The following is a 15,732-nucleotide window of genomic DNA, read 5'->3' on the forward strand; positions in this document are numbered from 1 at the left end:
ATCTTCTGGGAAACCCTCAATTAGTTTGGTTTGACTTTAGTAGACTAAACCTGTTTTAGGTCTATTTTTGAGACCTATTCTACTGTAGTGTTTCTTACCTTCTAAAACTGAGAAACCTCTTCTTGGTTGAAAAAATTGACGTTTCGGATTGGCTTTTACTTAAGTGTGCATTCCATTGATTCCAACCCCTTGAATACCTTCCATTTTGTTTAAGAGTTTGGGACATCATTGAGCCAGGGGTTAGGGAGCTCAGCTGATAGGGGGAAACAACACAATACTCCTTGTTAAGCAACTCTTTAGAAATTGTGTTTTATTATTTTTGTTTATACTCTTTCTTTTTTCCTGCATGTTCTCATTGGCTTGGATGTTCCCAGTGTAAATCTTTATGTTCAGATTTCCCTGTATCCTTATGTAGGTCATCAAACCTTTTTTAGAAAATTGGATTCAGTTTATTTGAAGAGGCTCTCCTATAAAATAAATGTACATATATACCCATATGTGCACATGTGAACACACGATTCTTCACCTTTCAGATGGAAATAACTGTACGTGGTAAAGGCTGTAAATTTGTCAGGGTACAATGTACAGGATACTGACAGATTCTTGGTTGTTGCTTGACGCCTTCCCCTTTTATGGGTAAAGAAAAACGAAACTGAAAAAGTCGTGCCCGTGAAGCCCACTCAGCAGCTTGGCGGAGACTTGCACCCACAGTTTCTGAAGCTGAACGTTGCAATTGCTGCTGGGTGCTCTGGCTCAGCCAGGAGATGTTTGATGGAATGCTTTGGAGATATGTGGAGGGGTTTTTTTGTTGTTGTTTTTTGTTTTTAAATGCACAGCTTGCTGCTGAGTTCTAACTGATGTTTAAACTTGCAAATGTAGTAGGAGATGAAAAAAGACCACATGTATATTTCTAGGAGAATTAATGTAGACTTCCTTTTATTATTGAGAAAATGTGCTGGTGTTAATGACAAGACCATATGCCAAAATGAGAGTGGATCTCTGTCATCAGCGGTGTAGAACTAATACATGCCTTTCTTCTTTCCTTCATTAGGGCAGAGCCTGGGATATGGCTTTGTGAACTACATTGACCCTAAGGATGCAGAGAAAGCTATCAACACCCTGAATGGATTGAGACTTCAAACGAAAACTATAAAAGTATGTTGAATTTTTTTTTTAAATCTACTTGCAGAATGGAGATTAAAAATGATTCAAGTCTTCTTGTAGTTCTCTTCCTTCATTTCATGCCCGCATAGACACTTCTCTGGGAGGCAGAGCAGAATTTTTTGTTTGTTGCATGATGGGGGAAACTGTTCACAAGTACTTTATGTAATCACTCCTGTATTAACAAGGGGACAGCAGCAACTTTCTTCGCTAAGTACTTTGTGAAGCCTGCTGAATTAAATCTCCTTCCTTTGGAGTCAGTTACTTTCCCTATAGCTTGAGGAAACCTGTGACCCATTCTTTGAGCCCTGGGCTTGGGAGACTTGTTCTGTGATGGGCCAGGTAGTAAATATGTTAGCCTCTGTGGGTTGTGCAGTCTCTGTCCTGACTTCTCAACTCTGCCCTTGTACCGTGAAGCAGCCATAGCCAATAACTACGTGAATGAATGGGTGTGACTATGATCTTAGAAAACTTTATTTATGGAAGCTGAAAGTTGAATTTCATGTCATGTTCATGTGTCACAAAACAGTGTTTTTCTTTTGCCCCAATCATTTAAAAATGTAAAAATCATTCTTAGCTCATGGGTTATAAAAAACATCTGGAAGGCTGGATGTGGTCCTTCGGCTCTGTTCTGACTCTGCTCTACTTTTGAGGAGACTGACTGGACCTGCTCACATGCCTCACAGGTTATTTGTCCTGATAATGTTTTTCAAGACAGTTGGTCAGTAATTTGTGGATATTTTCCGGCTTTTTTGAATTTTCGAAATGCCGACGTAGATTGTATCTGGATAAGAAGTTAATACAGTTTGCAGTATGGATTTCTTTTCCTTTAGAAAATAAAAGGGATGTTGCTTCTGGCAAATGCTTAGTGCACGTGCCATCAATTTTGCCTCTCCTGCCCAGTGCAGACATTGCCAATCAATCATGGCAGTCTTTCTTACTAAGTCTAGATGTGGCTCCCAAATATTTTTCAAAATAGTGTTCCAGACAACCTCTATCAATTGACTCAAGTTGGAACCTATTTTCCACCCTTGATTTAAGAAGTCAGCTCAGACTATAGCCTGAAGTGGTGAGGGGAAGTTAGTCAAGGCTGACTATGGCATCCATCTTGCTTAGAGACTTGTCTAGAAGATTTCTGCTCATTTTTTCAGAAATCTGGAAATGCAGTGTCATCTTTATGCTTAAAAGTTGCTTCTCTCAGAATTGTCAGCTAAGGTAATTCATTAGCTCTGGGTAGTTTTGACATCTCATTCTTTATATTTATTGGCTCATAGGAAAAATGCCTCCCAGCTCTGTCTCATCTAAAGGGAACTCTATGGGGGGCTCCCAAATGTATTTGGATGTAAGATGTCCAAGAATTTTTCACATTTATTGATTAAGAAAATGTCCTTTGGAAATATTCACTCTTCAGCTAGAGAATGAGCTGGTTGTTATGCTACCAAGATTTGAGGGGGAAAAAAATTAAGATTCCTAATACAGTCTGTGATTACAAAGACTTGGTCTTTTAATCTGGATTGCGTTTTCTAATTTCCATACTTATCTGCACACTTTTTGTGTCACAAAGGTTAACCTTTTACTAGTACTATTAAGCACTATTACTATTAAAAACAAATGCTGTTAAAAAAAAAAAAAGACATCTAATATCCAGTTACTTTCAGACTGTTTTGTGTGCTCTCCGTCCTCCTGAGGATTTTTGTAGGCCTCCCCATGTTAAGTTGATTTCCAGAATTGCTGCTAATTTATCTTAGTGTTGAGGTCCCTGAGTTGTGGTTACGAAGAAATTGGAATAGATGGTTGAGATGGCTCATACCAGAACATACCCTTTTCTCCATTCCAGAAATAGCCATCCTTATTTCATTCTAGTGAGTCAGTTCTTTTGCTCTAAGTTCTTTTGCAATAATGTCCACAAGAAGGCAGAAATGCAGGGGAGACGGGTCGCCAGAGAATAAATTTCCATGGACTGCAAGGAGACCATTGATGACAGCTGCTTCTTCACTGCCCATTGCCCGGCTTTCTCTTCAGTGCCCAGCTGCTTGGGCAGAATATGTGGAAGAAAGGACAGTAATGCCTTGTGTCTTTTAAACTGTGACATCTGCTACTTCTCTTCTGATTTTCTGAAATGGGGGTGGGAGTGGTGGGGAAAGCAGCAGGCTACTTCTTTCCCCGCCCCCATTCGGTTCCTGTAAAAATATCAGATAACAGCTGGTATCCTCAATTTGGCCCAGATTTCTCTGAGAGGCAAAGCAGACCATTTTCCAAAACTACAGAGCACCATTTTTGTCTGTTTGTTCTTTGTATGGTTATTTTTTTATTTTATTTTTTTTTAATTTTCAGTGAGACATGTTTTGTGTTCTTAGGCAACATCTTGATCCAGTTTTTTCTTCATGTTTGCTGCTTCAAGTACCTTTTGGAAGCTGCACTTAAACCATTCCATTTTCTGGGATACCGTTCCATAAATTAGCCTTTTTATCCTTCTTGCAGTCCATCCTGGTGGTGGCTGTCAGCCTAAACTTACACAAACACCACTTTCCTCATGTTACTTCTCACTCAAACTTCTCTTGTATTTCCCAACTCTTTTACCAAATCATTTGAGTTAACTTCGGAGTGTTATTACTACTGTCTGTGGTAGTCAGCCTGGCTCTTCCCTGGCAAGCCGATCTCAGGCTCTGCGCACATGCCCCTGTAGCTCTCGCTTCCTGGCATACCCTTTCACACTGCTTTGAATAGCAGCGTCCCCATCTATGGGAGCCCATCTGAAGTTGTTCCTTCAGCTGCTGCCCCAAATAAAAGAGTTGAGACCTTAGTGCTCGAAGAGTTTGGCTAAGATCAGGCCCTTTAAGACAAAGCTCTTACATTTAAGGTGGCAAAACTCTTTCCCTTTAAAAAGTTGCAGTAGACTAATTAATACGTACATCATATACGAGTATACAGATGTCGGTGTGCTCCTCAAGGTAGTCTTCCAAGCCACCTAGCAAGCAGTTAGTATGCATTTGGTAGAATTCCTAGTAATTGGAATATTGAAACAGTGAATCAAGCGCTCTGAAAGGTGATTTAGCATTTTCTCCTGGGGCTTCCTAATGGTATTATCCCAGTAGGATTTTGTGCAATAGATGGATGGTGTGTTGAATAAATGACAAATGTTCAGTATTTCTGCAATGAGTGAAGCAAAGTCCCTCAGGCACTGTGGAATCCTAAAGCAGTTATTCCTAAACTTGGTTGCATCAGAATCACCAGAAGTGAGTTAGAAATGGAGGTTCTTGGGCCCACTGCAGAACTACTGGATCAGTGTCCAGTGATGGGATGCGGGAATCTGCTTTTTAATATGCTTTCCCATTAGTTCATGACAGCAAGTCTAAGGCCTAACATGTAGGAACCACCAAAATGTACCTTTTCTGAATAGGTGGGTTCTCTGTTTGGTATTTTTGCACCCAAAGTTCAGTTTGTTTTCATCTTTTACCTTGGTAAATCTTATTGTGGATAATTCTTAGCATGCTGAATGATAATTCAGCATTCAGAGTAAAAAGTAGTTCATACCGTCTTCACTTTTTAAAAAGTATGGCTTAGAAATTAGAAAAACTTATGTTCACCTTATGTTAGAAAGATATTTATTATAAATAGCATTCATAGGTTAAAGTTTCAAAGTGGTTATTGTTTTCTTCTAAGGATCACATTTTTTCCTGATTAGGTTGATGTTTTGGCAGCTTACCTTGCTGGTGATGTCATACATACCATCTCTGAGCTACATGGGAGGCAGTCATGATAAAGCCTGCCCACATTGTCCCTGATACTGAGCTGGTAAATACACTGTGAAGAATACAAGATGTTTTTAACTTCTGATATTAGGGATGGTGGTGAAAAGGTAGTATATGCACAAGTCAGGTGTGGGGGGTGGGAATCTCCTCATGACAGTGTCAAAAATTGTATACTGGGGGGAATCTCATTAAGAGCCCGCTGGTCCCCATGGGAACCCTTCGTTCTGTGGACCATTTGGGATCTCAGTGGTTGTGACTACTGTATTCAGTCTTTATGTTCTTTGCTTATTTTGTTTTTAGGGGTCTCAAGTACTGATAAAATCTAAATTGGTATATGTATGGCTTCAAGCTAATACTCTTCCCCCTTAAGGGAAAATGTATTTTTTGTCTCGGTTAATGGTATCAGAGTTAAATTCATAATTAGTAGAGTAAAATATTGAATATTTCCAAAGAATCTTATACGCTCCCTTCCCCCTCTCCCCCATCGAGCACTGTGAATCGGTGATGGAAGTCTTTCCTCCCAGCATCACTCCCAACTTCTCCCCCTCCTCCAAGGGGTGTAGGGATCTTTGTTATTCCCAAAAGTGGGCTTGCTTTTATCTGAAAATGAGGGCTGTTATCTCAAGGAATAGAAGTTTTTTGTTATCACTGATAGGTACCCCGAGAAATTCATGGCTTTTCTGCCCCACTGAAGAAAAAAAATCCCTATTTGGAAATCCCTATTAGGCATGGAAAAACTGCCTAACTTTGGTTTTGATTAAACGGATTTTTTTTTTCTTAATCATTCAGACATAAACCAACCTAAATTTCACCTTTGCTTAAAAGTTATTAATTGATACATATAATGTGAAATTTCTCATATTAAAATATCCAAACCACCATTTAAGGTCATATGGGAAAACTATTATAAAAATCGGAATACTAATTACAAATAGTGTCAATTTCTTCAAGTGTTCAGTTTGTTAGAGAACGTTAAGTAAAGCTAATAAACCTTTATTCTGAGCCATTGTGTTGCTTTGTTCGTTACATTTATATCTTTTCCTCACTAGCCTATCCTTTTTCCAGTAACTGTCCTACTCACAGGCTTCTTTTGTGTTTGTTTTTAGCGTGAACTATATCCTTAAAATAGGAGGAATATAGAACTACATTTCTGAAGTTTTAGTCTTCCTGACATTGATGAAGTGATTTAACTGGCTGTGTGATCTTGGACAAGTCTTTTAATCATTTCAGTTTCCATTTTATCTGTAAAATTAATTAATTTATTCATCATTGAGAATGTTTATTACCTGCCTCTTTTTAATTTTTTTAAACTGTCCATGGTCTTCCAAATTGCATTTTAAGAAAGATTGTAACTATTTAATTAAATATTTAATGAACTCATGGTTATCATGGAATGATTTAGTTGGTGGTGAAAGGCAGCACCCCATCCTGAAGAGACAACAGTTTAAACTGTTTTCTCTTTGCCATTGCTGAAACTTTATCAGCCACCGTAAAATTTGGGCTGGGAAACCATTCTTTAGCTCAGCCCTGTTTTTGGTACAGAATTACCAGGGAGGGCATTGGTTCTCACTAATCACTGTAAACCGTTCTTTTATAAAATTTAATTCTGACCATTAGAAAATGCTACCAGATCATTGGCTGTTCAGTGTAAGAAAGGAAGGGGCATGGAAGCAGAAATGTAAGTGAAGTTAGGCTTGCTACCTGTTAGGTGCTCTGTTAGAATATCTGCAGCACCATTTTGGGGTGTTTGAGACAAGTGGGTTACATAATAGCAATAATGCTGAGATTTTATGCTGTTCGTAGGGAAGTTTGAAAAGCAGCTGGTAGAGGAACCACGTAGAATTAGCTAGAGCAGTAAGCAGGGGGAGTGATGCAGAAAGGAACGAGGGACCATTGGGGGATTATAAAAGGCAGGTGTGCCATGCCAAGGTTTTATATTATAGGTAAGGGAGTAGGGCAGTGATGGATTGGACTTGAGTATTTGTGAGGAAGGGAAGGTCTGTTTGGTACAAATAACGCGTCTCTCTGAGCAGCTCAGGCTACCCTAGTGTTCTTTTGGCTTATGTAGTTGATTTTGTTTTCTGTGCAGATACAAAGTGTAGATGTTTGTAGAGGTGTGGGCCTCACAAATTATAAAGCATCTCCTATGAAGTACCCCACATTTCAACACTGCTGCATATGGATCATCATTTACTTTTTACCTTGACCAGATTTGGAAAATTTGAAAGTCTGAAGGACAGGTCCCAGATTAACAGACAACTTCTGAGATGTTAACCTAAACTGCTATTTGGCTGGTCAGACTTTGGTTTGTGGAGGGACAGAAAAAAAAACAAAAACAAAAACAGAAAAAGTACATACCAGGAGTGGAAGTGAGAATGGAAGCTGAGTGAATAATTTCTTTGCCTTTTTAAAAATAAAGACTGAATGTATTGTACCTTCATTTTTAAGCTGTGGTCTGGAACTTTCTAGAGCCACGTGCCAAATTTTACCAGTATATTGATACATCATATTATTGGAACCTCTTCAGTGCATTTAAATAAAACTCTCAAATCTATACCGAGTCCAGTTTACATAGTCCCTATCTGAAATGAGGAATAAGATTTTTAAAAATAAGGTATTATTTGTATAATGCCCATTACGTGTTTTCAGAATACTCCATTGTGAGCTTGAATTTTTTTTTTTTTTTTTAAAGCCACAAAAAAGCACCATAGGTTGTTACTTACCTTGGGTGGCCTACAGAGTGCGGTAGGTGGCCTAGTGTAGTCCAGACCTACATTGTCCCAACTCAGGCCTGTTTGTGTTCCTCCTGCTCCTTCCAAGCTGCCTTTGTAGTAGAAATGAGCAATTTGAAAATTCCCAGAGGGCAGTAACTTGGCATTGTCTGAATGGCTTTTCTGTAGATATTTTTTCATGGTTGCTACAGCAGAGGCTGAGCCCGCACAGAGGGATAGATGAGGAGGGGAGAGTTCCTGGTAGCAGGGTCTCCGCTTGCTCCCTGCCCATCCCTCCTTGTGAACCACAGGGCAGGGGGGCGGTGGGAGAGTCTCAGCAGTTGATTGAACCCATCTTTCTTAGGAGGGAGTCCATAGATCATTTTATTATCCAAGCCTCTACTTTTCCTGCCTGTTTAATAAATGTGTATCAGCAAAGGCATTTCTGCTAGGCACTGTTAACACCTGTCTGCTTATCTTTTCTACTGCTCTTTAAGGGTAGGGTAGGGCTTGTGACCTTTCATTTGTGACTTGGGAGAAGTACTACCAGGTAGTTGGGTGGCTTCTGTCTGTTCTACAAAGCTAGTTTGAGAGGTTAAGATAGGTGTGCTAACTTCTGAAGAAGAGTCCCTTGATTTCTTGCTTTACCTGTTTTTTTGTAGTAGTTGCATAGGACTTTTATCCTTTTACTTGTCTGGATTTATGCAAAAACAATAGTCTCTTGTAGGCAAATTCTCCCCCCACCCCCGTTTTTTAAGATTTATTTATTTAGAGAGTGAGAGCACTAGCAGAGTGGTGGGGAGTCGTGGGGGAGAGGCAGAGGGAGAAGCAGACTCCCTGCTGAGCAGGGAACCTGAAGTGGGGCTCAATCCCAGGCCCCAGGATCATGACCTGAGCCAAAGGCAGATGCTTAACCAACTGAGCCACGCAGGCGTCCCAGGCAAATACTGCCTTTGATCAATGAAATGCAGCTCAGGTTAAGGGACTTGTTAAAACACAGTGCGGCTAACAGCACCAGTAGGAACAGAAATGTAAGGTCACGTTGGCTGACGCTGGTGGCTTTTATTGTTTTCTTTCCATCTCGTATTATTGATATTCAGGTGTTTTCCTTAGAAACAGGTTATAGATACCACTACAAACAAATGGAATATTCTCTTGGGGACCTTAATTTGGGTCTTGTACTGTCTTGAGACTTCCTGGATCAGATCTCTGTTAGGTGTGAGTAAGTGGAGCTGTTCCTGGTGGTGGAAAAACTGCTGTTTTTTGGACTAAGTGCTAGAGGTGGCCACACCTCTAGCTTGAGAGGAAAATGGTGTGTGGAGGTCATGTTTAGCAGATGGGCAAGTTCACAGAGATTTAAATATTTTGATGGTAACTGGAGAGTAAAAGAATCATTATAGTAACTTTCTGGATCTCTGTTCTAATAAGAGACTACCCATTCAAGAATGTTCTTCTGGTAGGTTCTTGCGAATCTTAGATGCAAGTTTAAAAGTTAGAGAGAGTTGCGTTTGTCATTCTTGAAGTTTGTGCGGACTCTATAAAAGCATGTGTAGTCCATTTTCTTTTATTCCCGCCTTTGCCACATTTTCCTGTCATTGCCTGTAGCATCAGTTCTAAGCCACAAGCACTACATCAGACTTGGGGGGTTTTACTTTGGGAAGTTTCTTGACATACGGTTTATGGTTAAGCAGGAAAAGAGGGCTATGTTTTGAAAACGGCATAGGCAGTCTGCTACGTGTGTGCCCCCCACCCCAAATGAGAAGCACTCCTTTGAATGTTGCATCAAGACCTCGAGCCATAAGTCCTGGATTTCTGTCCTGCTCTTGCTCTCCTGGTCTAGCTTTCTCACTTGTAAAATGGTGAAGGGTGGTACCGACTATACAATTATTGTGTAACATGTTATTTAACATCTAGAGGTAGAAAGTACTCGTGTTGGCCTGTGACTTTCAGAAAGAGAAGATCAAGAATATTAAGTTTTTCAGTCTTTTCTATATTTAAAGGGGTAACTTAGAAATCTAGTTGGGGAGGATTTGAAAAGCTACTTTTTTACTCTGAAGAAAATAGTCACCCTGTCTACTTCGTTGGTTTAATTTTATTGGATATTTAAAAAACTATTGTAGTTACCTTGTGTTATAGAGAAGTGGGTTGTGGAAAAAAAATCAATAAATCATGGTAATGTGCTCTATTTTTTGGTCATTAGTATAAGGTTACCTCCTCCCGCAGTACTGAGAAGTGTAATCCTTCCTGCATAGGTTCTGGGGTTGCTAATGAGTCTTGAAGTGACCCTCGCTGACCCTCAGGTGAGCAGCGGGAAAGGCAAGGGAAAGGAGAATGCCTGCGTGGTCCTGGAAACTGATCATTCAGAAAATGCTTTCATGGGGCGCCTGGGTGGCGCAGTCGTTAAGCGTCTGCCTTCAGCTCAGGGCGTGATCCCAGCGTTCTGGGATCGAGCCCCACATCAGGCTTCTGTGCTAGGAGCCTGCTTCTTCCTCTCCCACTCCCCCTGCTGTGCTCCCTCTCTCGCTGTCTATCTCTCTGTCAAATAAATAAATAAAATCTTTAAAAAAAGAGAAAAAAGAAAGAAAATACTTTCATTTTGACAAATTTTGTTAAATGACTATTTAGAAATTCGACTATTCCCACTTGTTTCACCCAAAGAACCCTGTTCGTATTCCTAGAAAGATTCTGTAGTCATTGAGAGTGGCTCTGCCCTCTTAGAATTAAGCCCAGCAGCCTTTTGCAGAGACCAGCCAGGCTGACGAGCTTCCTGATCCCGGTGAGCCCCATCCATCCATGCTGATTTTTGGAAAAACCTTGAGATGAGTTTTATACGCTTTGTTTTACCTTTACATTTTTGTATTTGCTGGTGATTTATATTCATATATACTTTACTTTCAAGCTACCTGTGAATTTCTTACTCATTTGGAAGCCAACATCGGTGGGTGACAAGGAGGAGAGCTAGTTTGTAGGAATCCCGAATATGTCCCCCGACTTTGTGGATTACCTATTTAAAGTCCCTCTATATAAGGGACTGCCAAAACATTAATGTTCATCAGAATCCCTGGCATGGGTGGTTGATAAAATGCATATTTCTGGACCCCTGCATATTTCAGTAAGTAAATAAAACTTACTGAATCTGATTATCTGCTGAGTGAGAACAAAAGGTTGAATTTTAACCAGTCACTGCAGGTGACTGTTAATAGGCAGTGGTCTGACCAGAAAACCATTGTTTGGTGGACCTTAATGATTTGAACTTGGATAGGTCTGTGGTGCTTGTTTCAAAACAAATCTGCATGTAAATAAGATTTTCATTTGTGGGTTCTTTCATAAACTATCTGGAATACTTGTGGTTAACAAATGTACTTTTAATGAATATAATGCTGGACTTACCTAAATAATACATTCTCTCTCTTTCTCTGTCTCTCTCACTCTCACTCATACACATACTACTCATTTTCAGAGCATTTTGGTGTCATTAAATACTTTTAGCATTACAAGTACATAAACGCCATTTAATATTTGATTCTGAGGGTAGGGAATTTGCAGCATGGTTCTTCTGGGGCCCATTCATTTAAAATGGGTATTTCATATTAGTATAGAGATTGGGAGTTGAATTATATGATGCAAGATGGTTGTGGAGCCTTAGAATATGGAAGTTGCTTTTAAAATGCAATAAAAATTTATTTCCTATTTATAAGCTCCCAGCCACACCCCTCCTCTCCCCCTCCCCAGTATCTGGATGTTTGAACTTCTCTAGTCACAGTTTGAGTAAATGGGAATTTGCTCTATTATCATAAAAACTCCCCCCACATAGCATGTTATGAATATTTAAAGAAAAAAACTATTTATGCCACTTTAATTTAGAAACCTTTTGACCTATAAATTCAATTTTGTCCCAAAGCTATGTGAAAGCAGTGCATACATACTGTCACCACACCAAAAGGCTTAGAATGTCTCTGTTCTCAGATTTGCAAAAATGGTTTAATAAGTATTTGTCACCAACTTACAGGATTTTCCATAGTGTTCTTCATTAACCAGTGTCTTGGGGGAATTGTGAAATACGCATTGTCTGCACACTGCTCTGGCGTACAAAGTCAAATGAACTGTGAAGGTGAGGGCTAAAAACACCCCTCTCACCTTTGTACTTTGTCCTTTGAGTATTAAAGAACATTGATCTACCAAGTGGCAAAGGGGGTACTATTTGGCGGTTTAATTACAGCCAGTGAATGTTATTGATGCTATCAATCAGCGAGACCCAGGGAAAGGGCATGGTGCCAGACCATTCGGTGCTCCCGACAGTGTAATTAAATACCGCAGGACTGGATTCTCAAGGTAAAGTGAGGTGCTTCCGCACATCTGAAGCAGGAGAGCACTTTGTCTTGCAACCCAGGTAAAGGTTATCCCCTCCTACTACTCCTCTTTAAATTTTTGGAGGAGTCTATGAATGGCAGTGATATGGTCTGTTCCTTGTATACCAGTTAAGGTTGTTGGTGTTTTCCTTAAAAACCCTTTTTCTGTAAGATCTTCACAACTGTCATACAAAAGGCTTTAGGCATATAGTAATTACTTTTTGTTAAAGCTGTTTGGGGGGATATACAGCTCAGGTGTCTAGTAGATATTTGGAGAATGAGGGATTGTCTTTGAATGAGACTATTAGTCCTGCAAATCAGTTCATTTAAAAAAGCTTTCCCTGTGATTATTCTCTAATGTCTAATCATGTTGAGAGAAAAATATCTTGGTAGGTTGAACTTATAAAACATTCAGTAATATTTCAGGGGTTATTCCTTTTAAATTAGCTGTTGAATAAATTTTTCATAGTTGTATAACTTATGTCAGGTCCACAAAATATATTTGGTAAAACTTTCTTTGGCTCTGGGGAGGATTTATAACAACATTTCTGTTACTCGTTTTTTCTTTTTCTCATGTGTTATACATGTGTTTCACACAAATTTTCTTCTAGGTCTATTTGAGAGATGAATTCATAAGCAATCCCAAAACATTTGTTACTCCTTTTTTTTTTTTTTTTAAATGATGTGTAGTTTATACTCATTAAGGTTTACCAAGGACAGGCTCCCCTTGAAAGAAAGTAAGGTGGTTTCCTAACTTTTTGTGCATATGCGTGTGTACACATACACATGTACACACTAGATTCCTGACAGTTGGGTTAAAACAGGCCTGAAAACACTTCTTGGCTGTTGTGGTTTAGTTGTAATACAGGTATGGGTTGCAAACTGTTTTTACATTTACAACAGGTGTTTGAAGGAAGATTGTTAGAAATTATCCTTTAGGTGTTTGAGGAATAATTTTTTAAGAACATTAAAGTTTAATAAAAGTGATTACTTCGTCTTCAAGAGTCTCATCCCATGAGGGCCTTTCACAATATGTGGAATCATAGCAAGTTCTATGGTTCGTTTCCAAGTTTGTATTGAAGGGTATATGTTTTAAAAGTTATTAATGGCCATCATACGTGTGCTTTTTTTTTCTTCTCCTCCTCCCACTTCCCACCCAAGGCAAAGATATCAAATGTAATACTAAAAAAAATTGTAAATTGTTTTTTTAAAGACTATACAATCCTGGATAGGGAATCTTGGATAGGGACCATTTGTGCGTAACGAGGTACTTAATTCTGCAAGCGTTTAGAGTGTCTAGTATGTACCAGTCAGCTTTGCTAAATGTTGGAGCCGTGCTAAAATATGACAAGATACCGTCTTGTCCTTGATGTCATTGTGTAGTAGGGAGAGACAGCACTTACTTTCTATGACCGTTTTTTTTTTTTTTGATGTATGATAAGTGAATGCAGAGTGCAATGGGAATGGATATGTCACTGGCTGTCGAGAGGCCTCTGCAGTGGTTTCAGAGGTGATAGGGTTTTACAAAATAGGGTTTATCACGCAGAGAAAGAAGACAAGTATTATACGTGAAGGAATGTCTCATCCAAAGGCACAGCGGCCTTTATGTGACATGTACTTTTTGGAAGAAACGTGCATCTGGAAGCTATAGAGTGTGCTCATTCTGTCGAGTATTAACCTTCTATAAAAGTGATTGGGAGGAAAATTTGATTAAACCTAGCCCCATAGCTTACATTTATCCTTTTTTAGTGAAGACCTAATTCACAAAAGGAGCTATAGAGATGAATTTTGGGCAGATTATTTCATTTGCTCGTGGGTACCTCTCTGCCTTGTTCTGCAAAGATCCATGGTAACCTGTGAGACTCATTTAAGATATTTAAAAATGGTACCAAGATGAAATTTCTCCGTGGAGTATTTAGTGTACACACAGAAATAGGATCATTATATTTTCATTACTGTATGTATAAGTAGGTCAAAGAAGACTTGGATATCTGAACCAACATTGCGGCGAAGCAGTTTTTCTTCTAGTTAGAACAAAAGGGAACTTATCGTAGATGGTATTTAAATTAGCTTTTTAAATGGCCACACTGATATTGACTATTCTGCTCACCTAGCTTATGATGGGAAAATGACCTCCATATTGTGTATGTATACATTTCTGTAGACTGTCACTCCCCTGCTCATAGACACTTCACTGTGACATTTAAGGCCTCCAGAATCTGCCCCAACTTGCTATTACCACAGTGTTGTCTTTGTTCTGCAGAGATTCTTGTCCTGCTCACCCGGGCTCATCATCCTTGAAGATGCAAGTCAAATTCTTATCCCCTGCCTTGGGTCATTCTCTGCCTATACTGCCTTATGCCAATGTCATTACTTACTGACTTTTGTTTGGCAATAGAGGCATTTATTTTTTTACTGCACGTTACCTTTTTCTCCTCTTTCGTGGTCTACGCTCAGAGGGCAAGCATCTTTGTCTTTAGAGCAATTCACAAAATACTTCAGCTTTTATTTAAAATTTCTGAAGGAGGAATTTTCTAATATATTGTTAATAAGGAATGTTGGAGATGTGCTCTGTACACTCAAAGGTAGGAAAATTCACAATTTAAGTGAAACCAAAAGTGATACTCTTGACACTTCCTGGTGGGTGTTACTATTTATCGAAGACACGGTCGAGTGAAGAATAAAGGACTTACCTGCTTTTTCTTTTCTACAGTTAATGAAGATTGAACTATTGTTTTCCTTTTATGTGTGATTTTCTGCATAACGTCCATCAGCTTGCGTCTTTGCCCTTTGTCACTTTCATGTGTTCTTTTTTTCCTCTCTCAAACCTTAGATGGAGTATGTTCAAGCCCGAGGACATATAACCCACCAAAATTGACTTGTTGAAAACCTTCCTCTTTTTCCACACATTACCAACTAGTCAGTGCTTGTTGACTTTTATCGTTAAACATCTCCAGTTTACTTCTACCAAGTAGCGTGGAGACCTTCTTTAGGTTTCACTTTCCAACTCAGCAATTTTAATCTGTTGGCAGTGCTTTAGATCTACTAGGTGGTCCACTGCTACATAAATTATATTTTAGGTTTATTTTTGGAGGTAAAATTGTAACAGGTACCTTGATAGTATGGCTTTTGTTAGAGATTGCATCTGATCAAATTTCAGAATCTTGAAAGAACCCTTAAGAAGCTACTACGGAGAATGGTTTTCTAAGAATTGAATGAGTACGTCTATTTTTTTCTGCAAGCCATTTTAACTTGTGTTGTTTCCAGTGGAGCACAGAAAGCCAGATTGTTTGGACAAGCATCACACCTTCTAATCATCTTGCCTGAGAGGTACTTCAGAAAGAGCCCCTGCAGGAGGCCATGGAATATTCAGTCAGCAGGAATTGGAGTGCCTCCGTGGTGGGTGGGGCTGTAAGATACACGCACATGTAAGATTAGTTTCAACCCTCTAGGAGCTTACAGCCTAGTAATAGAAAAGCTTTGTAAGTGAATTTCAGTACTGTTACCCTGGGAGGAGGCTTTCAGGCGGTCTGCTGCTCTGGCAGTGTTGAGGAATACCCAGATACATCTGAGTGTTGAGTACTAAGTACTGAGATTTCCCTTTTTCTTTAAGTCTCTCTAGTATGTTTAGTGATAGTGTCCAGGATGAAAAATTCACAGTACTCCCTGCTAGCATAGCCACCTCAGTGTTTTTTTCTACTGTGAAATCACATTGAGTCATTAGGCACTGGTTGAATCCCACATTCAGAAGCATACACA

General features: G+C 39.3%; 1 protein-coding gene across 6 annotated transcripts in view; it reads left to right on the forward strand.

The window, feature by feature from the left end:
- The window catches only part of ELAVL2 (ELAV like RNA binding protein 2), a 134,538-nt gene that overhangs the window by 93,408 nt on the left and 25,398 nt on the right, over positions 1–15,732 (forward strand). For all 6 annotated transcript variants that reach the window (XM_087869610.1, XM_087869608.1, XM_045780497.2 and 3 more), the window contains exon 3: positions 1,052–1,155. In XM_087869610.1, coding sequence (XP_087725736.1) covers positions 1,052–1,155 — 104 coding nt within the window. The remainder of the gene's footprint in view (positions 1–1,051; positions 1,156–15,732) is intronic.

Source organism: Ursus americanus, chromosome 18 (assembly GCF_024610735.1).
Source record: "Ursus americanus isolate L20-20 chromosome 18, mUrsAme1.1.p, whole genome shotgun sequence".
Taxonomy (NCBI): Eukaryota; Metazoa; Chordata; class Mammalia; order Carnivora; family Ursidae; genus Ursus; species Ursus americanus.